The sequence below is a fragment of the Desmodus rotundus genome, chromosome 7, assembly GCF_022682495.2.
Source record: "Desmodus rotundus isolate HL8 chromosome 7, HLdesRot8A.1, whole genome shotgun sequence".
NCBI classification, from domain to species: domain Eukaryota; kingdom Metazoa; phylum Chordata; class Mammalia; order Chiroptera; family Phyllostomidae; genus Desmodus; species Desmodus rotundus.
This window is the reverse complement of record NC_071393.1, coordinates 114,964,416-114,990,415: the sequence shown is the minus strand read 5'-3', so window position 1 is coordinate 114,990,415 and position 26,000 is coordinate 114,964,416. Positions and strand designations below refer to the sequence as shown.

Sequence of the window (26,000 nt, the reverse complement as noted above, 5' to 3'; positions counted from 1 at the left end):
AAATGAGGCACTAAAAATATTGTAACATGTAGCTCATGTATCAAATGACCAATCCTTTCTTTTTAAATTTGCTTCTCTGTCCATTAAATTGTATTAGTTTGAGTTCTGGCAGGAAACAGACATTACACACTCAAGCGGGGAACTGAAGAGAGTTTAACTGGTGAAGCATTCTGGGCTAGCAGCAGTGAGGAGCAATTACAGCTGTAGGTCTAGAGGGACACATGGAGAGAAGTTACTGGAACCCAGAGGGCTGTGTTCCAATGGAAGCTGTGGCCTTAGATGGAGGAACTCAGCCACAGCCCCCACAGCCCAGCAGGAGGTAAGCCGGGGACTACAGTCCCGCCTTGCTCCCCTGCCTCTGCTCTGCTACTGGTGTGTCCACTGGCTGAACCCACAGGGGCTAGAGAGCCACTGAGGTAGTCCAGAGGTCAGCTTGGGGAACACACAGCAGGTGAAGAGGGCACACAGGTGGGTCTGGAGGGGCAAACGGAAGCTCCCCAGCAAAGCCATTAAGGCCAGTCCAAGTGTCTACCCTTTTTTTTTTCCCTCACCCAAGGTTTAAGTTGACATTACCGCAGCTGGTCTGTTCCTACAGCAGCCAAGCATCGTGATCTGAATCATTAAAATCAATGTACCATCCCACGGTTCTTTCAGTTTATTGTTTGGTAGGAAGACAGCTCTTTAACACTTGGTATAAACATCTCACAAACTGCTTCTCTTAGATTGTAAAAAGTCAAAGCCAATTTTCTTTGAGATGGGGCCCTTGAATCTGACATTCAAGTCACTGACTGAGAGGGAAACAGGAGATGCTCTTCCTAACATTGTGGAAGATGCCTCAACAAAAAGCCTGAAAAGATCCATCCTTCTGTTCAATGCCTGTGAGTGATAATGAAAGAATCCCAAAGACCTCCTGATAGTATAAGAAGGCTCATTTGATGATTCCAAACTCCAGCCTTAAATCTTGCTCTAGGAACTCAAACGACCCCCTCTTCCTCCTCTCCAGCGGGCTTTCGCATGTACAGATGATGTCTCTGTACCCTGGCCACCCTGACGGTCTCACTCAGTCTCATCGCTTGGCTTCTTGAAAGGGCTTTTGGTGAAAAAAGCTTTTCGTTATTGCCAACCTTCAGCCCTTAGAATTCTAAGGTATTTTTTCCTTTTTATAAAAGCGGGTGGGGGAGGGACTAGTCTAAGGAATTCAACAAAAGGAAATAGGTACCTTTTATGAAAAGGACTTTTAAGCTCTCTGAGCCCACAACTTAACTTTAGTAAAGTGTCTCCATGTAACACATAGCACCTTCTTTCTCTGCAGCAGCTGGATGGATGGGGTCCGTGTACACACAGCATCCATTTAAAATGCCTTCATTGGAAGCAGCGATTATGGCAGAAGTATGGCTACTTTTTACTCCCTTAAGTCAAATCCACAGTCCACCAGGCCGCTCCCTGCAGAATTAGCTGTAGGAGAAACAGTACAGGTCCTGCTGGACGGCCATGAGCAGCCCCGGCGCCCCACGGAAGCCCCCGAGCCGAGATGAGAAGGCCACACTGGGAATGTTGGTCCTGGAGGTGGGGTGTGGGGAGGGTATGGTTCTGAGCAGCTGGGCATCGTGGAGGCTCCAGATTCTCGTGTAGCAGTCCTGGCCCACTGAGAGGGAGGGAAGAAGACACATGGCAGGTTAGTGAGCGAATGCAGAGAACTTGTGTGCATGTGGACCTGGATTCACAGGGATGGTGTTAAAGGGACCAGCCTCAGTTCCTTTACAATGACCTTGATTTCTTTTCTCTCTGGTGGAAATGCAAGTACAAGGGACAGGGAACTCAAGCTTTTCCACAGAAGTTGCTCAATGGGATAAGGTCACACTGAATGCTGACCCAGTGAATAGATGTAACCCTACAACCAGGTCTCCCAAGCTGCTGTGTTTTATTGCACGTAACTGGACTGTTACCGAAATGATGCTTGTCCACTGATGTGGGAACAAAGGGCTCTCCAACGGGTGGATGTTTAAACTGCTGCTTACCACCCTGGCTGGTGTGGCTCAGTGGATTGAGTGAACCAAAGGGTCGCCGGTTCGATTCCCAGTCAGGGCTCGTGCCTGGGTTGCAGGCCAGGCCCCCAGTTGGGGGAGTGTGAGGTGCAACTGATTGATGTTTCTCCCACACATTGATGTCTCTCTCCCTTTCTTTCTCCCTCCCTTCCTTCTCTATAAAAATAAATAAAATCTTTAAACTGCTGCCTACTAATGTCCAACTCTGTGTCCCCTCCAGTCTCCCCAACCCCAACAGCCCAGAACCCTTTACCCTGCTCTGTTTGAGAGTAATTTCTCCCTCTACTGCTGAAGATGCTGGGGGCCCTAGGGACAGAATTTGATGACCAGAATCTTCCCTGCCTCAGTACCTGCCACCATGATTCCTTCCTCTTCGTGCACATGTAGGGGCAGGAGGGCGTACTCGTTCACGTGACCTCCGTACTGCTTTACACACTTAGTGGTCCTCAGGTCCCACAGCTTGATCTGTAGGCAGAAGCACAAGGGGCCACTAAGGGGGGTCAGCAGGCACACTGGGGAACCTCAGGCATAGAAGCCAGGGAGGACGAGGTGGTCTTCAAGGGCCTCTTCAGGTTAGGAAAAGCTAAGTCTCAAATGCCTGAGGCCTTGAGTCCATCAAAAGCACCAGAACCAGCTTCATGGCTGTCTAAACTGGACTGGGCTCCGCGTGGGCAACAGAGCAGCTGCCCTGCACAGCTCACAGCTCGCCTGCCCTTTAGCTGCCTTTCCATGCTGCTGTCTGGCATGAGGGTCTCTTCTGCAGAATCCTTCCACCTGACAAGACCACTGGGCCACTGGCTCTGGTGGCCTGAGAAAGTCAGTGCTACCCTACCGTTCCAGCCATGTCAGATGCCATCAGGCACTGCTCTTCTTGGAGGATCTGCACAGATGTCACTGCTGAGTCGTGGAACAGGCGGGTGGCCTTCCAGTTCTTGCCCTGGTTTCGACAACGCATATCAATGGCAAAGATCTCCCCGGAGCGACAGCCATTAAACAGCAAAGGAGTCTATGGAAAGAGGGACAGCTTGGTACCTCCAAGGGTGGGAGGGGTGTGCCCTCCAGAACACCCCCCGCCCGTCTCAGCCCTTCTGGGTCAGAGTTTGAGCCTCAGTGGAGTTGGAAGGGTTCCTTGTGAAAGGGAAAAAGAACTGGACCCCATGTGTCCCTGGGGTCCTCCCCACTGGCTGCACTGGCCTCTTAGGCCTCCCTCTGAAGCCCAGGTGATGGTGCCCTGTCTCCATCAAGGCTGTTCTGAGAAGCCGGGGTGAGGAGTATGGAGCAGGAGAGGTCAGAGGTCCCAGTATGGCAGGGGGTCCCAAACAGAGAAGAGGATGGCCAAAGAAACCACAATCAATGAACTTTGTGCCGACTGCTGGAAACGGGTCGGCACACTCCCTCCTCCAGTTTAAAGAGAGCTGGCGTTTTCTGTGGGACACATCTTCAAAATGTATTAATGACTAAAATTTCGATTTTTAGATTTATAAAATGTGTAACTTGGAAGCTGTGTATGAAACTATTTGATGCTATGAACTGGGACTTAATTTATACATTAACAAAACTGTCCTATTGGCTAGTCCAAGTGCTACTTAAGAATTGCTAACAGCTCATTTAAACAGGAAGTTGTTTAAAGCCAGTTTGACAAGGCCTTTCTGGATCAGCCACCTTTCACTAGTGCAGACCCCTCCAAATAACCCGTTAATCCTTTCCGCTGCCCTGTTGCCCCCGTAAAAGGGGGAGGAGGACCAAATGCCACCCGGGAATCCAATTTCAATCCAGCAAAATTTCTACTCTTGGGAAACTTCATATTCCCGACCCAACCTACCATGACAGCAAACTGCTGGGCCAAAACGTCACTGCTGGTCCCAAATGACAGCCGGTGTCCCGTTACCACGTTGGTCACTAGGACCCACCGGGACAAGCCTGACAGAGGCAGAAATGGGGTGTAGAGACAAATGTCACTTGTAGTCTGGGGCGAGGGACTGCTGGACAGGGGCACTGAAGGTCTGAGAAATCCTTTCCTCTGAGAGCCTGGGGTGGCGGCCACGGCTCACCTGTACTGAAGCAGTTATTGGCCTGGATGTTCATGGACCACGCACAGGACCAGGCCCCAGGGATCCGGAAACTGCAGAGCATGCCAGGTCGGTCCCCTGCTGAGAAAGGCAGCAAATGTCAAGCATGGCTGCCCTCTAGGGACAGTGACCACCAGATCTGGGAACCTCCAGCGACAGCTGCTCGCGGGAGTCTATACCTTGGCTCCATTCTGGGCTTTGTGGTAGCAAAAAACCAAGGCACTCAGCTGGGGTCCCCAGTTCCAAAGTGGTTATTCTGAGAGTGAATATATAAATCTTTCCTGACACCCTAGTAGAAACATTTAAAATATTACCAGCTACCAGAGAGGCAGTATGGCGTCACAGATAAGAGGGCTTCAGTCCCAGGTCACCCTATTAGACGTGTGGCCTCAAGCAAAACATTTTAAAAAATAAACCCTTACTGATAAAACATACACAGAGGATACAAATCGCAAGTGTACAGTTAAAAAGATTATCACGAAGTAAATAGAGACACCGCCCAGATTAAGAAACAGGATTTTTCAGTACCCTCCCAAAACAGAACCCCTATCCTGACTTCTGCCACTGCGGGTTAGTTCTGTGAGGCAAACCCTGCACTTCTCCTGGCCCCGGCTTCCTCATATCTGCCGCATAAACCAGCTGTGCACGGACATGTGCACTGGGCTAAGTGTCTGCAACCTCATTTAATCCTCCACGACACCTGACGGGGAGGTATTATCTTCACTTCACCGAGGTTAAGCAGTCTGTTCACGTTGGGATTTGTGCCAGGTCGGCCTGGAGCCTGTACTCTTAGAGGCCTGAGCCTTGTCTAATTGACCCTAATTCTCTGAAAGACTAGAAACTTCATATTCAGAATGCTGCCAGAGAGAAGCCCGGAATTCTGAACTGCCTTCAGCCAGAGAGAAGGTAAGTATCCCAGAGAGCACCGGCTGGTCGCTTTCGGACATGATCTGTACAGGCACCTCAAACAAGTATTTTGAGTTGTTGCTAACTGTTCTGGCTCCTGAAATGACCCGAAAGGAGGAAACGTGTAAAGATGCACATGCTTCTACTACGTACATGGGGTCAGGCTGGAGGACGCCCCACAGGTGCTTCTGCGGACAGTCCCCACCCTGTGAGCTCTGACGGGTTCACAGAGCCTCTGGTTCCCACCCCTCGTGTCCAAGCCTTCGCTGAGGAGCTTATGGTGGTGTTGGCTCCAGCTTCTTGGAGGCGGAAGACAGAGACCTCTGTCACAGCACCCCCTTATTTCACAAAAAGGACCCGGTACCTGGATGACTACTGACGAAGAGTGACGCCGGGAGCAGCGTGGCACAGCCTGGCGTCTCGGCGATCCCCATGAGGCAGAGCCTGGGAAAGCTGTTAAGGTCAGTCAGGTACAAGGTCTCCTCTGGGAGGAGGATGAGTATCGGTACCCTTTAAGAAATTACAAAAATAACTCCCGTAAAGCCAGACTTAACATGTTTACATTTTCGGTATTTAGTTGCAGTTTCTTTTTAAAGGAAAAAAGGTCACAGATACAGTTAAACACCTTTGGCCCCTCCCCAGCCCAATTCTCCCTCACCCAGGAACAATCACTAGTGAACAATCACTAATCACTATTAGGCCATGTTATATTTCCACGACGTGTATCTGTCCACGAGCAATGTAAAGAGCAGCTAACGTTCTAAAAACATACATAAATGGTATCACGAAGGGTATCCTCTACAAGTTTGCAATCTCCACTGTCTTCTAGGCCCGTCCGTGCTGATGCTCGTGGTCCCACTTCCTTCACTGGCACCATTCTCTGTATAAACACACCACAATTTATTTATCCATCTCCTGCGGCTGGGCACTTCGGTGGCTTTTCCTTTCTTTCTGCTCTGCTGCTGGGATGAGTGCCTTCCTGTCTCCCACTCCCACATGTCGGAGGCTTTCCCAAGGCAGAACTTCTCAAGCCCAGGGTCAGAGTTCAACTGCACACTACTCGGGCTACATACACACGCACAGTTGAAAGGAGAGTTTTACAAAACACTTGCCCTAAGTATGAAACTGGTATTTTCTAGTCTACCTCATTTTATAAGTGCTGCTCACAAATTGACTCGATGGCCCGACGGGTCACGACCTGCAGTCTGGAGACTCTGCTCTGATGTCTGCCCCTCGAGCGGAACTGTGGGGTTGCAAGGTTCCTGCCCCTTCAGTTTAAAGTGGTCACTTCAGTTCACTTCCACGGCAGTGTTCCCCGTTCTCCACATCCGCCACATCTTGGCGCTGCCAGACTTGAAAATGTGTGCTGATGTGAATGAGCATGAAGTGACCACTCATTATTTAAATCTGCATTTCCCTGACTCCAACTGGCTGTACTGATTCTTCTGATTATAGTCATTTGAGTTTCCTTTCTGAATTGTCTCCTATTCTTTGCCTACCTTTCTATTGCACTGTCTTCTGGCTGATCTGGCTCCTCTCCCTTGCCCTTCACAGCCAAACTTCTCCCTACAGGAACCTATGTTTACCCGCACTCATTGCCGTTCTTTCACTCGTCAACCCACTGAAATCCGGGTATGACACCTTTCCAGCCAGTTCCTCACCAAGGTCTCCAATGAGCCCTGGTTTCTAAATCTGACGGACACTCTGCAGTCCTGCCCCGTGGTCAGGCAGCACAATTTGTAACTACACAGTCCTCCTTGGTCTCCGCACCCCCACTCCCTTGGAGTACCATCCTTGGACTTCGTCCCGTCACCGACATTCTGCGGCCTAGATGACCCCAAGCCTCTTAGCCTCGTGCCTCTCCTCCACCCCTGCTTATCACTCCCTCCCTCTCCAGTGCCCGCTTCATCCTGCAGCAGCCTTCTGTCTGAGGCCTCACCCTCTCCAGCCTGTGTGAGAAATGCCTCCACGACCACGATCTTCCATTGGCATCCCACATCCCTGTGGACGCAGTCTCGCGAGGCCCTGCTCAGCCAGAGACCACGAATACCAAACACCACTGCCCAGTGTGCCATACTCTCTCTTGCCTCCTTCTTCTGATGGAACTCTGGTCCCTCCTTCCCATGTGGGGACCACCTCCAGGAAGGCCGCCCCAATCCCTGCATCCCTCCTGTGTCCAGCTGCCCCCGCAGACATCACTGCCCAGACTGGTCACCCGTAGAGCTGCCCGTCTCCAGCACTTTGCACAGGGATTGTATATGCTCAACAGACGCTGGTGGAATGAACACCCCACCCCCCCTTGTCAAAAAGTGTAAGTATCTGCGAAGCAATCAGGCAACATTCTGGACAGTGGGTGTCACGCTGCCTTGGGCGGCAGGTCCCATGTTAAGTGCCTGTAGCGTAGAGGGCAGGACATGGGAGAAAGTCCTTACACGTGTGCACTTTCGAGTGCTGTGGCTGAAGCCCACGTTACAGTCAAATGTTGGGCCCTTACAGGGCCAGTACTGTAGAGTTCATCCTTCAACACAGGTTAACAAAGAGCCCAGTAAGTGTAGAAAAGAACTCGGTCTGACCTTCCACCACTCCCTGGGGGAAAATGCCGAATGCAGGTCTGAACAGGTACCATTCTGGTAAAGGGAGAGAGAAAGTTCCATGTTCTTTTAGCAGAAGCGGTGGATGCACAAAAGCCTGAAGATTACCTGAAATGACCACCAGAGGGCCAGCCGCTGATCCAGCTACAAAAGACCATACTCTTTATACTCTTTAAAACCAGTTATATGGATTTCTATCTTCTCCTTAGCCTTCAGAAACATGAAAAAAATACTGTTTTGGCCCTGGCTGGCTAGCTCAGTTGGTTAAGAGTGTTGTCCCGATGCACCAGGGCTGCGGGTTTGATCCCCAGTCAGGGCACATACAAGAATCAACCAATGAATGTATAAATAAGTGGAACAACATATCGATGTTTCTCTCTCTCTCCCATTCAAAAAAAAAAAAATCAATTAGGAAAAAAAAAGAAAAAAATACCATACCGTTTTAAAATAAAAAATGAGCGTGAGGTTATTGTTTTCTTGTCCTCAAGGCTTGTTTTTTTCTGTCCTCTGATAACCCCATCACAGTAACACGTAGTCCCATCATCCCAAAGGACCCCAAAACCAGTCACATAAAACTTTCAATTTACCAAATACACAGTTTTGTTTCACGTAAAATTTATAATAAGATCTCTAATTTAGGCCTTAACCCCCTCTGAAACAGTACTGTGGAATAAATTTTAAGAATAGGTTCTGATTCAGCCATCATTTGCTGGGGACCCGTAACGTGCCAAGCGCTGTGCTAAGTGCATTCACAGATGTCAACTGTCAACCTCACAGCAACACATGACGTAGGTGTTTGGTACCGGTGGTCATAGTTCTAAGAACTCATTTAATATGGAAATGAACCAAGAAGACTCATTAACACGTGGCTGTGGCTTTGGGTCAAACAATACTCTTCCCTGAAATACATGATGGACAGCTGTCCTGGGCATCAAGGCACCCGGGGTCCCCAGAGGAAGGGCCCCACCATCCTGAGAACGCCCTGCTGGCTCTCTGGGAAGGCGGAGAGTAGAACGAACAGTGCTCTGAAGGAAGCCACCTCTGGCAGGGACCCTGTGCCAGAGCCTGCAGACCCATGCCCCACGCCAAAGGGACCCCCTTCCTCTGGTGCCTGCCCCCCGTCTCCCCCAGGAAGCTCACCCCACCCTGGGACCGCTGCTGCTCGACTCCTACCTCTCCTTCAGGAGGACCTGGGGTTCCTTCCCAAGATTTTACTGTTTACTGCTCCTTTCTGCTTTATTCCTCTGCTAACGCACTAGCCCTCACGTTCCAGATCAGTGTATGGCACACGGTGACCTCAGAGTCACCCCAGGACCTCAGCTACTTCCCTGGGCAGCATGGGAATCCTGGTTTGCCACCCACATGCACTGCTCTTTCTGAAAGGGTGAGAGTACGTGCAGAACGGCCCAGACCTCTGACCACTAGGATGCCACTTCACAAACCCACAGATGCCCTTCCATGTCAGGGCGTGGCCTGCCCACCAAACCTCTTCATCTGCCAAAAGATACAGAATGTGAGAATCCAAGTGATTCAGCGAGGCCCAGCACACAGAGTTCACCTGGTGAGGAAGCACACAGCGAGACGGAAAGATTGGTCTGACTGCCAGTTGATGGAGAGAAATAGACAAATGCTTTCTCGTAGAATCACTTGTGTGGGGATAGACATGTGACTTCTTCAGGTCTTGCTCCTTAAAAAGGGGCTGGAGCAAGCATTTTGAGAACAGGGAAGCTTCCTGCCCCAGCACATAGGGCCTTAAAGACCAGGGAGGAGGCAGCCTCAGGCCTTAGTCCATTACCAGCGTGGCCCTCACAGTGAGACATCGGTGTACCCTCCAGGGCGAGGCTGACTTCTCTTCAATGGCAGGGAAGAAACCTGACTCTGAAGGCATACTGTATCTCTCTCCGCCCAGAAACTGTTTTCAACCTGTATCTATCTTGGGGCTCATCTCCCAACAGAACAGAGAGTCATAGCTTCTTACAGATGCAGCTCTCATCCCACTGCAATTTAAAAGTTTCCCCTCAGGCCCTGACTGGTGTGATTCAGTGGGCTGTACTTCGCCCCACAAACTGAAAGGTTACAGGTTTGATTCCCGGTTAGGGCACATGCCTGGGTTGCAGGCCAGGTGCCTGGTTGCGGGCGTGTGAGACAACCGTTCGATGCTTCTCTCCCTCTTTCTCTCTACCTTCCCCTCTTTCTAAATATAAATGAATAAAATCTTAAAAAAAAATAAGTAAATAAAAGTTGCCCCTTAGACATCAAACTCCTTATATTTATGTGAACCTCAGTGTCAGCCACAGCCTGGCTGAGTGACTGACACGTCGTCCTGATGCACAGGAAGGACCCCCCACCCAGGTTCCTGCAGCCCGCCTCCCAGGAATGATGTCCTTGGTGTGGGCTCCTTCAAATCAACTCTATCCTCCTTACAACCAGTTAAAGAAGCATTACTTCAAGTCTTCCCACATCTAAATTCCTTTCTCTTCCAAGACAAGAAACTTCTGTGGCCCCTTTCTGCTTCTGTGGATTCTCAGGATCTAAAATTCCATTTCCCCCTTGGGAAAACGAGGTAACCAGGCACTGCCTTCTTCACAAAGTTCTCTCCCCAACCCTGAATCTGGCTAACCACTGCAGTGCCCTGGGTGCAAAGGCGCAGCGGGCTGTAAGGCTGAAGGGAAGGGCGGAGTACCTTCCGGTTGGTGAAGTAGAGGTTCTCGTGCATGTGCACCCTGAGTGTGGGGGTCTTTAGACCATGCAGGCTGATGATGCCATACTTGGAGCCTCCGACTTTGACATCATTCACTGTGAAGAGCCGGTCACTGTTGGTATCTGCCTGGAAGGGAAAAGTGGATTGTAGGTGACCTCGCAGGCCTCAGCCCACCTGCCTGTCTCTGACAGCCCCGTGCTCTGCATTTTCACCAGGTGAGAGGTCCCGTCCATGAAGCATGGAAGTGACCTAAAAGGCCCCTACTTGGAGTAGCCACAGTTGGGCAAAGCCAACCGGCGTCTGGTCTCACAGTTCAGCAGCAGGGATGAGGACCGCACTGAGAGGTGTGGCCAGGAAGTCGGACGTCTGCACGGTCACCCCACTCAGAACTGTTTGGAAGAGTCCTGATGTCCATGGAGAGGAACTGTTCAGAGGAGACACGTGGTGACAGAGAACGTAGCCACCGTGAAAGCCACACAACAACGTGGACAGTTGAAAGTATCAAGAGGTGAAAGGAGCAGACAAAATCGCATTCCCATCACACAGGCACCACGATTAGCACCAGGTTAAAAAAAGGCATTGTACCGAAAAAAATCACTACAGAAAAGACTACATTGGGATGTGGGTCATTTAAAAAATTTTTTTTTCATTTACCAATGTGGTTAATAATTATTTCAGAGCAAAAACTGTATCTCTGTGTTTTTATCTATATTTAGCTGGCGAAACTGCACTCACTTTGCGAGTGTGCCAGGAAGAAAAGTTATGTTCCTGAAGCGTCATTACCAGCGACTGGAGTCAGATCTGAAAAACGGGTCCTGGTGGCAAACCACCCTTCCCAGCTGTCTGACCACACCAGCCAGCCAGTCGGGGTAATGCTGCAGGATGGGGCAGGCCTTCCGGGGGCAGCTCCCAGCTTGTGTGAGACAATGTGTGAGGTCGAGGGGACTCGGGGGGGGGGGGGGGGGGGGGGGCGGGGGGGGGGATATACTAAGCATCGCATGCAGCGTGAGCTCTGCCCCAGTTTACTGAAAACCCCAGGAACAACTCCCCCACCCCCACCTGGTTTACTGAAGAACCCCAGGGAAGGGGCTCCTGAGGGGAAACAACTGCAAGAAAGTATTCAGGTCAAACTGAACCCCCAAACACACATAGGGAGTAAAGCCACAGGAGATGTGAGTCCTGGCCACTGACACCCCTTATGAGGAAGGGCTCTGCCACAGAGGCCTCCTGGGGCGAGATGTCAAGGGTCAGCTCTGTAGCTTCACCCCCCACCCTGTGAGCAGATTGTCAGGCTGAGGCTCTGTTTTGTGTCCCTCACTCTCCTCGGCTTTCCCCAGGCCTCCAGGAAGGGCAGGGCTTGCTGTGCAGGCCAAGCTCTACTGTGGCCTCGAGCCCCAGTCTAGCTGAGCAGTTTGGCTCCTTCCATTTCTAGTGGACCCTGTGCCAACATTTCCATGGCCCCTGGACTGAGGTAGTTAGCCCTGCCTTCCAGCCCAGGTCTAATCCAAAGAGAAAACTTTCTGCTCCCTGCAAATAGCGTCATGAAGTGGGAGGTACAGATCCAGGGTCACAGGCCTAGAGGCCCCTGCTACTCAGGTCCGAACAGCAAGCAAGGGTGTAACATGCTGCTGCTAGAGGGCACTGGAGCCTTAGGGCTGGCACCCAATCCTGCCCAGGGTAGGGAAGGTTACAAGCTCCCGGAACACGCTGTCCCTTTTGGATGTGTTTACAATGCACCCGAGGGAAAGTTACTTTGTGATGGCTCTCAGTCAATGCAAGGTGGGCCCTGGCTTTCATGTCAAATGACAGAGCTGTAGTAGGGTGACAATGGTCACCATGGCCTGCCCTGCCAGCTTGGCACCTGCCAATGGGTAGCCAGTGGGTGCTTGTTAAAGACTATAGAAACCTAGCAAACACGGGCTCCTATCAACTGGCATCTACACAGCCACGCTTGATGGGAGCCGATGCTAAGGCATGAGGTGTCGGGGCGGCAGCAATACCCTCCGCACCACATACGGCTCCCTCCCACTCACCAGTATGAGGTTAAATCGGTCGCTTGCCAAAGCGGAGGGATCCGAGCTGTGGATCTGAACCTTCTTCCTCTGCATGCAGCTCACTCGCAGCTCGTGGGCTAAACTGCAGAGGGAGAGAGAGGGGCAGGGAGGGCGTGGGCACCACACCTAGATACCCATGGGGAAGGTTCAGGGGTTCTGCCCCGCCCCATACCCTGAAGACCATCTCCCCTAGTTGGTTCTCTCCATATCATTTCTCAGCAATGGAAATGAGCAAGACCCCCAAATAAATTCAATTTTAGAACTCAAGCAAAGAAACAGGTGGCCCATTTACAGGGTTAAAGAAAGTCAGAAGCAGAGGAATCCGTTTCTGGATCACCTGGTGCAACTCTCTGGAGACGCAGAGGAGGTGCTGGAGAAACGAAACACGCCGAAGGGCGCACTGTGGATGAGAAGAGCACAGGCACGCGGCCGCCCTCCCACTGCCCCGTCCTCTGCGCCTCCTGCCACCTCTCCACAAAGGACAGAGTGTGCTTTGCAGTGAAGAACCAATCTTTTCAACCAGATCTTTAACTCTTTAGGGAAATAAAGGAGAGGCATTTTCCCACCTGCCCTGGCTCCTACCTCCTGCATGGCTGGCCCACATGGAGGTGGCCCTGCTCCGAGATATGAGAGTCGTGTCCCATATAAGCCACCCGAACTCATGTTGCTGCTTCACCCACCCACACACAGCGGGGGCAGCACACATAGGGGCTAGGGGTCCAGGCGTTGGGAGGCAGACAGCTCCCACTCTTTCTAACTTCACCCTGAGAAAAATCTCTCCACTCTGAGCCTCAGTCTCTTCTTCTAGAAACTGGGGGAGGTATCAACCCATCTCACAGGGTTTTAGTTACAATTATATCAGGGATCACAAGTATTTAGATAGTTTAGTATGTATACATCTATCTAATGTTCCATTTTTGGTGACAACTTAACTAGATAAGGAGAAAAGAAGGCAGAACTCTCACAGGATTGAAGTTATAAGACCTACTACTAAACTAAAGACAATTTACGAGTAATAGAGAAAGCATCCTGAGAAATTTCTGCCCCAATTCTCTGCCTAGGCCCCTTGTCCTGTCTCCGCGGCCTCCTGTCTCGAGCCCTTGCTCTAGGGGGAAACCGACTCCCCCTCAGCGCTGGTTTTAGCAGCAGAAGGCAGGTGGTGAGCTGCAGCCCCTCAACTGTGAAGACTCCTCACAAAGCAGCTATGTGATCTCCTAACTGGATTCTCAGACCATGGAAATAAAAAACAGAAAAAGGATACTCCTGAAGAAAACATAACGAGGCACCGACTTACCGGCAATAACTGGGGACATTGAGAAAACCCAGCTTGCTTTTTTGTAGCAAGGAATAGGCATTGAATCCCATCCTGGTTATTTTCTGGGGGGGAAAAAAGATTCGGTGAAGTTTTATGTTGTGAAATAACAGAGAATATCTTTAGTTCCATAGGATGCAATGAAGAAACAGGTACTAAGTTGGCAGAATTTACATGCGTATAAATCTGGCATTCTCCTTGGCAAGAGAAAAGCGCATCACAAGAAAGAATGTGTGAGCTGGAAGGTCTGCTCAAGGCCCCTGTGCAAACCCTCCAATCAATTTACATCTGGGGAGAAGACGCCCAAACCAGTGAGTGCGGGAATGGCCCTGGACACTCGTGTCTGCATCGTGCCTTCCACTTGACCTATGGTGACCCCGCGGCCCGGATTTTTCGTTCTGCTGCCCCCCATAACCATCAAAATGTCCTGATGTCTAATCTCCAGAAGGGATACCAGAAACCCTCATATCCAAACCATACACCCTGGTTTTCCATTTAAAATACACAGGTACTGAAACAGTATCACGCTGCTTTTCCAGATTCTCCAAGGGAAGGACAAACTGTTAGAATTACTGCTGAGACTTTGCAAATAGGGAAAGCGGAGTGGGAAGAGATTGCTTGCTTGGTCTTACTCTCTTCATCAGCTTTCTGCTGGGAAAACTCAGCATCACACTCCCTGAAGTGCACGAGGCTGAGTGTCACGGGGCATTTAACAGGCACCTGCTTTCAGCAGCAGATGGGGGCTGGCGGACTGCAGGGACCAGGGCAGCCTCGGGAGTGGGGGGCCCACCTTTTTCTGCTTATCCTCTTCCTCCAGCAGCTGCAGCCTTTTGTGCTCCATCTCCTTCTGCTGGATGCTCTCCCTCGTGAGGGGGTTGCAATTGTTGTGTCCCGGGAGCAAGCGGAAGTATCGATTCTTTTCAGGGTCAAAGTAGTACCCCGGTAGATCTTTAGTCAAAAGAAATAAAATCCCACTGAAAGCACTGTGACCTGACCCACCTAGAAAGAAGCCCAGTGGCCTGTGCCCCACCCCTCACAGCTGCCTGTCTCTTCTAAGGGGCCAGAGGTGAGCTGACATTGCCAGTCACCTTCCTGGGCCCAGTTCAGTCCTGGGGAGAGCTCTTTGCCTCAGGATCACAGTTCCTGACGTAAACACAGTTCCTTTAGTGTCTGCGTTTGCCCCCAGAATTTCCGCTGAGCTCAGGACGAGCTGGTGGCACACATGGAGGACACCCACGTGTGAGTGAAGGCACAGCAGGCTGAGGAGGAAGGGCGGCCAGAGCAGACGTAACCAACTGACGAGGCAGGACTAGGTTTTGCCCTTCCCTGTAGGCAGGGCCAGAGTCCTCCCCAGCAGACTGCCTCACCTGGCACAGAGGAACTCCCGGCTGTGCTGGACGAGGTCGAGGGGACCTCCTCCTCGTCGTGGTCAGAATCCGGCGGGCTTTGCTGTGTCCTGGGGTTACACCTGTTGACACAAGGTCATAGTAACTTGCAGCGAAAGGCTTGAAACCCAGTCATTCTGCGACTGTGGGGTCCTGGCAGAGGGCAGGTCAGGGAGTTCCACAGGCTTCACCCCTGACCCTCTGACCTTTGACTACTGGGGAGCACTGACCCCGCTTTTCTTTCAAGTAGTTTACTTTACTACAGATACACCAAAGCTGGGGCAAGGTCTCGTTTCTCATCCTTAAGCAGATGCATGTCCCAGTAATTCCTTTTTGTTATCTCTGCGCTTGAGCATTTCGTGAAGTCTAGGGGAATTTTCCAGATGAAAAGGAGAACAGAAATCTTTGCCAGTAAGAATTCTACCAGCTGGACTCATTTGTCAGCTCAGCAGCAGTTAAAAGGTCAGGTGAATTTCATTCCTCATTGCATTCAGCAGCACAAAGAGTTGAAACTGTACTTGGCTACTGAACCTTACAGATGGGGAAACTGGGGTTCAGGGCCCAGAGGAGATTTGCTCAGGAAGACTGGGACAGAGCCACGGCTTAGACACTCATTCTGCAAAGCTAGGAGCAGCTTTAATAGCAATTATAAGCTGAAGGGTATAATGATATATAGCAAAAGACCTAATTTTAGAATCCTGATAAAATACTCACTCTTTTAATCAAGAACTTCTCCTCTATCCGCACACTAAAAGGAGTGCAAACTGCAAAACTAGGTTGAAGGAATAAAAGAGCTTTCTCTTTTGCCTATAAACACTAACTACGCATGGTTTCAGAGAAAATTCATTCCCCCTTCTCACGGCCCTGAGCTTCCTGAGGCAGCTCATCTGTGGTCGGCAGCGGTAGAAAGGAAGGGTTGCGTGTCCTGACAAATGTCTACGTTTCTAGTCCAAGGACTGCTAGTTCAAAACTGCTGCGCCATTCTTTCCACGTGGAGCCAGGAGGCGGCTGTCCACGTTTCCATGCGACTCTGCCAAAGCTGATCACATTTCACTGCACACTGTGCTCTCGTGGGAAGGCCTGAGACCCAGAAAGTACCCATGGTTCTCCTTCCAAAACGTACAAGCACTGGGCACCGTCCTGATCTTTGATAGCATCGGTCAAGTCTGGGACTTGGGCTTAGAGTGTTTTATTCTGCACCTCACGAGGCCCACCACGGACGGAGGGCCTGTTCAGAGCCAGGCAGCCCACGGGGGGCTTTATGTATGTTATCGCGGACATCATAAGGGGAGTATTGTACAAGGAAGCTATTCTACATTTCCAGAAAGCTATTTTAATTAGATGAAAAAAAAGACGAGAGGGAGAGAGAGAGTCTATAAAATGGAGAAACGCTTCTCCTGCCGTTGTATCAGATAATGTCTAATCCTAGCCTATGGCTAACGCTCTGGCCCAAAGTCACGGTCACTCTGAAAAAAAGAGCATGGCCACATCTGCTCACTACTCGGAGTGTGGCCAGCAGGCTGGCCCCCAGCAGCAATATCCCCCGGGAGCTTGTGGGGAGCGCAGAGGGTGCCTGGTGACGGGAGAACTGGAACGGCACTGGGGGAACCTGGGGAACCGCACTTGCCTCTCGCTCGAACTGTGCTGTCGGAACCTAGGGTTCTGCCGCTGGCTCCTTCTTCCCGGTCTTCTGCTTTTCCAGCTGCTTTTATGCATTTCTGCTCCTAGATAAGAAAAAGAAAGAAAATTACATACAAGTGTGTGTGTGTGTGTGTGTGCGCACTTTTCTCTTCTGCTAGCTTCTTGATGGTTTGTTCCTTCATACTCAGAACCAGACCAGACCCGACCCGGGTGACCGTCGACGCTGCCACGCCAAGCCTCTCCTGTAAAGGGCTGACCTCCAGGTGGAGACACTGATGGGTTCCAGGGCGTCTGTGGCCACTTCTCCCCCCTCACAGTTGGCCTGACAACCTGTGACCCTCGGTTCCCTGGGTCACTGGGTGAGGTAGTGACAGACTCCCGGCATTACTTTAAGACAACAGTTTGAGCCTGGCAGAACGCTCTTAGTTTGTCTTCTTTCTTTTCCTTACCAGGTAACACCAGAGCACGTAGTTTTTCTTTCAGTCTACACACATCCTGTTTGCAGAGAACAGTTAATAGTGAACATTTCCTCCTGCAGTTTTAGAATTGAGCAGGGAAAATTGTGAACGTAATTAACCAGGGGGGCCAGCGCGTATGACTTCTCAATATGCTTTCTAAAGAGTGTTTTTATTTACTTTTTAAAATTTTATTTATTTAGAGAGAGGGGAAGGGAGGGAGAAAGAGAGGGAGAGAAACATCAATGTGTGGTTGCTTTTCACGAGGCCCTCACTGGGGACCTGGCCCACAACCCCGGCACATGACCTGACTGGGAATTGAACTGGCGACCCTTTGATTCGCAGCCCATGCTCAATCCACTGAGCCACACCAGCCAGGCCTAAAGTGTGTTTTTAGCTTCTGAAGTACTAAAGCGGTCAAACAGAAGGCTGTGCACATGTTTTGTTTTGTTTTGAAACAGGAATGAGATGAAAGCACTTCTTAGTGACACCAGTATTACCAAAACTATTTCAAGTGGCTTTTAAAAATCTTACCTTATATAGCCGGAATCTGTCACTCAATCATCAAAATATCACAAGTTTTCACAATGGGAATCACATTAGTTTTTAAAAAGACTGAACTATGGTCCATGGACCAGTTGCTGTTCAGTTTCAGGCTTTCTCAACACCTGGTGATTTTTTTTTCTCCACTCACTGGAGACACTGATGACATCTTACCGAACACATTTTAAAACCATATCCAAATATCATTAATAAAATTAGAAAAAAACTTCTGAGGCTGAATGCAAGTGAAGAATTGATTAGAAATCTATTTGCCTTTATTTCCCAACTTCTACTTTTGAGGGCCGAGAACCTGTAAACATCAAACAGAACGCCAGAGGTCTGGACCTACATTCCAGAATTCAGCATTTACTAAACCACTTCTGTGTCAACCTATGGTTATACGTTGGGGTTATTTTGATACAAACAAAAGGAAGAAAAATTTAGTGAGTACATAGTACTCAATCAAACATTTCACAAATTCTGTAATGAATTTCTTGATTGGCTGGTGGGAATGTAAAATGCCCTCGCCACCTTGGAAAGTTTTGCAATTCCTCAAAAGGTGCAAATAGAGTTACCATGTGACCCAGAAAAACCCAACAGAAATGAACACATATATATGGCTGTGCAAAAATTGTGACAGGAGCATTCACAGCAGCATTATTCATAACTGCCTGCAAGTGGAAACAGCCCGCATGTCCATCAGTTGATGAATGCACAAAAAAATGTGGCACATCCATTTTTAGTTGGCCACAAAAAGAATGAACTGCTGATACATGACACAACATGGTGACCCTTGAAAACATACGCTAAGAAAAACAAGTAGGACACAAAACTGTACGGCACACTGTACATGAAATCCCCAGAACCCGCAAATACACACACACTGACAGACGCACACACAGAGAGACACACATACTGACAGACATACACACACTGACAGACACACATGGCAGTGTTCTACAGGGAGGGGCTGGGACTGGGTGGGGTAGAGGAGGTAGAGAATGAGGAGTGACTAACTGGTACAAAGGTCTTTTTTTTTCTTTTTAACCTCCTTGAAAATCCATTTCTCTGTTATGAAGAATTGTTCTTTCCAGTTATCCCAAATGAGCTGATAAATGCTGACTGCTTTATACTTGCAGGAATAAGAGTAAGGAAAAAGGTTATACCTTTTTATTAACTAGGTGGTAGCTTGGTAGAATTTTTATAGAATTTTAAATGATTTATGATATTCCCTGTGTACTTGTTTATGTTTTCTTGGACAACATTACTTGCTTCACCAGATTATTTGCTTTCTAAAAGCTGTAGTACTATATATAATACTTTAACACATAGCAGTTTTGTTTTAAAACCATAAGCAGATTAATGTGACTTTTATTTAAACTAAAATGTATGTTTTATGCATTTGTAAAACACAGTCATGTTGCTGTCATATTTCCTTTATTCTGTTTGGTTACACACGGTTGAAAGGTAATTTAACAGATCAACTGATGATACTTGGTTTCAGTAAAAGTGTAAAAAAGGAAAACTTGTCTTTTCCTTAAAGTTTCATGAAATAGAATTTGTATTTAATCAGAATGACTAGGTAAGGAGTCAACCTAGAAGAAGCTGTCCTGGCTCAGTGGACTGAGTGCTGGCCTGGGAACCAAAAGGTCGCCAACTCAGATCCCAGTCAAGGACACATGCCTCGGTTGCAGGCTAGGTCTCCAGTGGGGGCCCATTGATGTATCTCTCACAAATCAATGTTTCTTTTTCTCCCTCCCTTCCCCTCTCCCAAATAAATAAATAAATAAATAAATATCTTTAAAAATCTTTTTAAAAAAACCTAAAAGAAGCTAAGTGGAATTAACAGATCTTTTATTGGGTTGGCCAAAAGTTCTTTTGGGGTTTTTTTCCCTGTAAGATGGCTCTAGTAGCACTTAGTTGTCTTTAACTTCATTTGAAACAATTTTGTTACATTGTATTGTGACAGCTGTAATGTCAGGGTGTTAAAAAAAAAACATCAAAATTGGTGAATTTTTGTGTAGCCATTTTAATGCTGAAGATGGAAGAAAATAAACAACATCTTCAGCATATTATGCTTTATTATTTCAAGAAAGGTAAAAATGCAACTGAAACACACACAAAAAAGATTTGGGTAGTGTGTGGAGAAGGTGCCCTGACTGACTGAATATGTCAAAAGTGGTTTGCGAAGTTTCATGCTGGAGATTTCTTGCTGGATGATGCTCCACAGTCCAGTAGACCAGTTGAAGTTGATAGCAATCAAATCGAGACATTGAGAACAATCAATGTTCTACCACATGGGAGATAGTCAACATACTCAAAACATCCAAATCGATAAGGTTATGGTGGAAAGGAAAAGTGTGTCTTTTGTTTTATGGAAAAAACCATATAGACTTTGTGGCCAACCCAATAGTTCTTATTATCTACCTACAACCTGTAATAACACTCCCAGCCAGATACAGGGCATTAACATGAAGTACCCTGAAGTCCAAAGGGTGGAGGGAGGGCTCTCACAAAAAGTTCACACATAACTAGGTAGGAGGTGGAAATGCCTGAGTGTGTGATATTAACCCTGGATTCTCAGTCATTTTAAGATGAAAAGGGAAATGAGTAGTGTACTTAGGAAAATTAATTTTCTTCTTCTTTAATGTCTAACTCTTCACCTTCTGCTTGTTGATCCTTTCTTTGTATTTTACTTTGTTTATTTATTTTTAGGGGGGGAGAAGAGAGAAAGGAAGAGAAACATCGATGTGCAAGAGAACATCAACTGGCTGTCTCTTGCACACCCCCAACTGGGGACCTGGCCCAGTCAGAGGCATGTGCCCTGACTGGGAGTCACTGGCAACCTTTCGGTCTGCAGGCTGGCCCTCAATCCACGGAGCCACACCAGCCAGGGCTGTTGGGTCCTTTCTTAGTTGACAGGTGGATATACCTGTCCTGCTCCAAATACAATTTTATTCTTAGCTGACAACCATCTCTAAAAAGGCAAATTTGAATTTGCTCTTATAATATCTATACAAGATAGATACACTGGTAGATACCTAGAGCTCCTAAAAACCTCTAAATCTTCCTCATCAATAATTTGTATATTTTGGAAGACAGCAGAGTATACCTCTAAAGCCTTGCTGTGAACAGCATTTCAATAGTGATAAATTCTCAAAATAAAACCTTTATGTCCTTTATTATCTGCTTTTCAAAACTGCCAATAGTTTCCTTCAGATGAGAGTTGTTTGGGTAGCATCCACTGTAGCTCTCTGTAACTGGTTTCCGCCCATGAAACAACACGTCTACCAGTTTGCTGACTTGTCCTTTCTATCTAATTCAGCTAACTGCTTGGCTGCTCCATTCCTTACTGTTAATGTTGCTCTGAGGTCATCCCATGTCATTTTTACAATGATTCCAAGGAACTTTCAAAGGTTCAACTCTTCTGGCTGCAAGTCTTTCAACCTCCACTTGTCAATAATCCTGAAGTTTGGCAAACCTCTGAGCACTTTTTCAGGACCTGCTTCAAATTTGGGGTCTCTGCAGAAACCTGCTCATGAGTCTCGGTTCACCCAGAAGTTGGCTTTGCCTGCAGTCTGGCAGTTTTCTGCTCAGGAGCTGCAAAGATTTGGCTCCGCATTCCAAAATGCTTTTGTTTTGCACATCTCGCAGTTTCCTGGATAAACTGTCCCTCCCCCTGCCCCAAGACCCCATTCTGAGCACCGCTGAAAAAACCAGAAGGTGCAGGCCCAGAAAAAGTCCTGGCTCTAAGGGCCTCGAGGCCTGCGGGGTCTGGGTTGCAGTCAGTCTCCTTTCTGGAACCTGCACACCTCCGGGCCCTCTTGCTCTAGCCCTGACAGGTAGGTCCAGAACTTGCCTAAGGCTGAAATTCAAGGTGAGCTAGAGACTCTACTTGCCCTACCCAAGCCCTCAGGTGGAGCAGCCTGGACAGCAGGGCCCCAACATCCTGCCTAACACTGGGCTGGGGACTAGAGCCCAACACCACTGCCCCACAATGCCTGCGATACACTGCGGCCATGGGGTTTCTTTTTGGGGTGATGAAAATGTTCTGGAATACGAGATACCATGTGATGGTCTCACAAGCTCAACTATACTACAAAACCCATCCAACTGCACACTTTCAAAAGGTGAATTATCTCAAAAACAAAAAAGAATTATTACAGCAGTACTGTAACATTTAAAGTGAGAAACATCCTAAATATCCAACAACTAAAAATTAAGATGATAGAGACGACTGGGCTGTAACCTGGCAAAGCCGATGCCACCAGTTGGTGAAGCCAAATACAAAACGGCCTCCACAAGGCAATTTCCGTGCCCACCCTGAGTGGCTATTTTTATAAATTCTACAAATGAGGAAACGGGCTTAGAGGGCTAAGTACTGTGCCCCTGCTGGCCTGGCTCCTGGGCTTGGTGACCCACCCACAGGACACGCCTCGACTACAATTTTCACTGTTATTTAACACTAGAGTTTGGGGCTTTGGAATTTTGTTTTCTCCAGGAAGCTGTCACGTGTTTTCTTTCCTTCTGGCTGTCTGATTCACAAGACAGTATCTGTAAACGCTCCACGCCCATCCAGGGGAAGAGGGTATCATGGTTTCTGAGATAAACTGGGGAAACAGGAGGCTTCCTGGACAGGGAGGTACTGGTGTGGAAAACGTGGCTTTCCCCGCTAACACTAATCCGGGGCTCCACGCTTATTACTTAGTGCGTTACCTTAGGCAAGTGACAATCTCACTGGGCCTCTTACTGTGTCTGACAAAGGTACTATCTACCTCACAGGGCCGGTGTGCCCAAAACTTAGCTAATGACCGTAAAGAAATCAACACAGTTCCTAGCAGTCCGTAAGCGCTCAACCTGCATTAGTTGTTATGCTGATCTGTCAGAAAAAGCCAGCCACAACCTAAACTTTCTGGGCCCACAGTCCAATCACTGGCAGGTGTTGGTGACACCTACAGCATCATAATTAAGAAAAAACGCTCCTTCGGGTCAGACACTGAGCGGTGACACTCAGGGTCCCCCTCCCGCCGTGTGTGCGGCTGCAGAACCGACCGGCAGGACAAACCGGGCTCCTCGCGCCCACGAATTCCGCACATCCAGAGCTGGCCGGCCCAGCTTTCCACCCACGCCACGATCAGGCCGGCGATCCACGTGCTCGGCTCCTCCCCGCCCCTTCCCCCCACGCCCCCGTCCCACCCCGAGCTCTGTCCGGGTAGCTGTGGCAGCCTCTGGACCGCCACCAAAAGTCGCCCCAGCCGGCAAAAACTTACTCGACTACTGGGTCCTCTCCGGCTCTCCCTCCCGCCCACGAACGGCAGAAGTAGTGGCGAAGCTTGGAAGGACCCGGAAAGACCAAAATGTAGCGTCCGCAAGTTAGTTGCGTCGGCTTTTGTGCTTTCGCAGCGGATAGGGCCATGACGGCCTCCCCTTCCTTGTCATTGGACGTGGCTTCTGACTGTCCACGCCAATGGGGTGGACCCTACGGAGAGGGCGGGGATTGGGGATTCGGCTCCGCCCAAGCCTGGCGACGAGGCCGCAGGTCCGCAGGCCTGTTTGGGCCAGGCGCATTTGGGGGCGGGTCCAGGGGCCCCAGGGGGCGGGGCCTGGGTGGGCTGGAGTTTGCGTTCGAAACCCTGACGCTCCTTTGCTTCTTCCTCCGGAGCTGAAGGTATCCTCGCCAATATAGGCTACCTTCTCTGTTCCCTTGAGCAGCCTGTAGAAGTTTTCTCGCCGCTCTGGGCTACTGTCTTCGAAACCGAGATTTAGGGAGGAGGAAAGATTGTGTTGTGGGAAGGGCGAAGGCCGCTCTAAGAGAGACAAAGGCACGGGTGAACAGGTGATGTTTTCGGTAGTGACCTCAGGTAGCTGAGGCTGCTTACCCTAGGTCTGCGTGGCTCCAAGGTGCAGCGGGGCTCGCCCGGAACTGCAGTCAGGAGACCTCTTTTCTAGGTCTAGTAGTCGTTTCCTACTTGCTGTGTGACCTAGGGTGAGTCTCTTCCCTTTCTGTGCCTTGATTTCTTATGTTGAAACAAGGAAGTGGACCTAAAGTTCTGATGTTCTTTCCAGCGCAAAGTTTGTTCATACAACCAATATTTTCAGAATATTCTCTGTGCTGTGCCTTTTGCGGGTATCTGCTGACAGCCATCAGATCTTCTAAAAGGAAAACTGGAAGCCTGTGATGGGCACTTGACCAGAGGTGACAGTTTTGTGAAGAATGCTGGGTTCAAATAGGCCAGGGTTGGTTTCCGCCACAAATGGGCCTGTTGCACCACGTGCCCTGTTAATCTGCATGGCTACACCCATTGGAAATTAGGTTGTAGGCTTTATCAACTGTACTTGTGTGTGAAATTAGTTTGATCAACAACAAAGAAGGTGGGATTTCCTCCCTCCAGGAATTTACAAACAATGCAGGGTGTGGGGTGGGGAGAAGAATGAGAGATGTTCAGAATAAAGGACTTTATGAAGCTTGAGTAGCCTGAAAGAAGGCATAGAGAGAAATCTTAAACTGAACCAACAACCTGACTGGAATGAGAAAGCTTGTTCAAGGAATTGTGAGGCATTCCTTTTAGCTGGTTGGGAGGGGAGGCTTGGAAGCAAAACCAGCAAGGTATGTTGGGTCAAATCAAATGTCAGGGAAAGGGACAGGCCAAGGGAGCCTCTGAAGGTTTGAGAGTTGGGGAAATCTCCTGGGCAGCACTGGAGACAAGATTGTAGAGGGAAGATTGTGGAAGTCAGCTAAGACACTCATTAGGAGCTTATCGCAGCAACAGTCCCTGTGAAAGGTAGTCCGAGCAGGACCAGAGTGGTGGCAGCTGGGATAGAAGGGAGGGGTAGATGGGAGACATTCCTGCCAAACTTGAACTCCGTGGGAGGAGTCAAACTGGATTCTAAGAGCTGGGGTCACCATAGGAAGTCAAAAGCTGAGTTGGCTGTGGGCTTGCTGAGTGAATGAATGGCAAATAGCCAGCCCAGGGGGTTCTATTGAAAGAACAATGCGGTAGGCACCAGATATGCCTTGGGGACCTGCAACGGAGCACACTGGGAAAAAGGATTAAAGAACATTTGCAAATCAATGCACAAAGGAAATTGGGCCTTGGGCAAATCATTTGGCATTTCTGAACCTGTTTCCTCCTAGGTAAAATGAGGATAATAATCAAGTTGTTGTGATGGCTTGGTATCTAAATGGTGCTTGTTACCAGCCAGAGTTAAAATAATTCTTTTTAAAAAATATTTTCATTTCCAGAATTGAAAGCCAAGGCAAGTAAAACTTTTTCTTTGAAATGACACCTAAAGTGAATCAACATTAAATTTGACTACATAAAAATATAAACAATACTTTTCTAGTCCTTGTCATGTGCTGCATATTTTCTAAGCCTTTTCCATGTATTCATCCTTTTAATTACAACCACATTGTGAGGTAGGCGCTACTACTGTCACCTACAAGTCATATCTACAAGTCATATCTAAAATCTGCAAGTCATATCACCAAGAAGGGCTAAGTTTCCTATATGTAAAGTGCTCCTACAAATAAACTGAATAGAAACATGAGCTATAGTGGCTATACCAACTATACAGAAAAGGAAGTGAACAGGAAAGGATGCTCAGCCTGACTCAAATGAGGAAAATGGAGTTTAAAATTATGACTTTTTGCATAACCAGATAGGCCAGCTCCAGAATCTTGTTAGTATTCAGGCTCTCGTATACTCTCTGCGGGAGACAATTTGGCAATATATTAATATTCATGAAAGATGCACATACCTTTTACCTAGCAATTACACTGCTAAGAATTCATCCCCAAAATATATTTGCTTATGCATAACATGACTTAGGAATATGAAACGTTGTATAATAGTAAAAGTTTGGAAGCCATCTTCATGTTTCTTATTAGGAGACTAGTTTAAAAAATGATGGTGCATTCATTCAGTGGAGTACCATGTGCTAAAAAAAAAAAGGGAAGAATGAGGAAGCTGTTATATACTGATATATATTGTAAAATGACCTCCAAGGCCCTGGCCAGGTAGCTCCGTTGGTTAGAGCATCATCCCCATACGCCAAGGTTGCAGGTTGGATCCCCAGTCAGGGCACATGCAGGAGTCAACCAATGAATGCAAAAATAAGTGGAACAACAAATCGGTGTTTCTCTCTCTCCAAATCAATTCTCAAAACATTAAAATTATCTCCAAGAGAGATTCTTGGGAAAAAAAAAAAAAGCAAGGCGAAGAACAGTATGCGAAGTATTATATAGGGTCACAATGTGTGAGGTGTGTGTGTGCACCCCCATGCACATGCAGGCATGCG

General features: G+C 48.5%; 1 protein-coding gene across 3 annotated transcripts; it reads right to left on the bottom strand.

The window, feature by feature from the left end:
• Positions 1-632: 632 nt before the first annotated feature.
• DCAF4 (DDB1 and CUL4 associated factor 4) lies at positions 633-23,117 on the bottom strand. Of its 3 annotated transcripts, none has more exons than XM_024567440.3 (14): positions 22,973-23,117; positions 16,691-16,787; positions 15,046-15,146; positions 14,469-14,626; positions 13,661-13,743; positions 12,346-12,448; positions 10,295-10,438; positions 9,120-9,169; positions 5,385-5,464; positions 4,097-4,195; positions 3,868-3,965; positions 2,878-3,051; positions 2,396-2,510; positions 633-1,645 (listed from the first exon to the last, which is right to left on the bottom strand). In XM_024567440.3, exons 2-14 carry the CDS (start codon positions 16,777-16,779, stop codon positions 1,452-1,454), a joined length of 1,488 nt encoding a protein of 495 aa, XP_024423208.2. In that variant the 5' UTR covers positions 16,780-16,787; positions 22,973-23,117; the 3' UTR covers positions 633-1,451. The 3 variants fall into 3 exon arrangements, with proteins under 3 accessions (XP_024423208.2, XP_024423209.2, XP_045057263.1); XM_024567441.3 differs by having other exon boundaries at positions 4,097-4,192; XM_045201328.2 differs by lacking the exons at positions 13,661-13,743; positions 14,469-14,626; positions 15,046-15,146; positions 16,691-16,787; positions 22,973-23,117 and having other exon boundaries at positions 10,295-10,434; positions 12,346-12,430.
• Between the last annotated feature and the right edge of the window lie 2,883 nt (positions 23,118-26,000).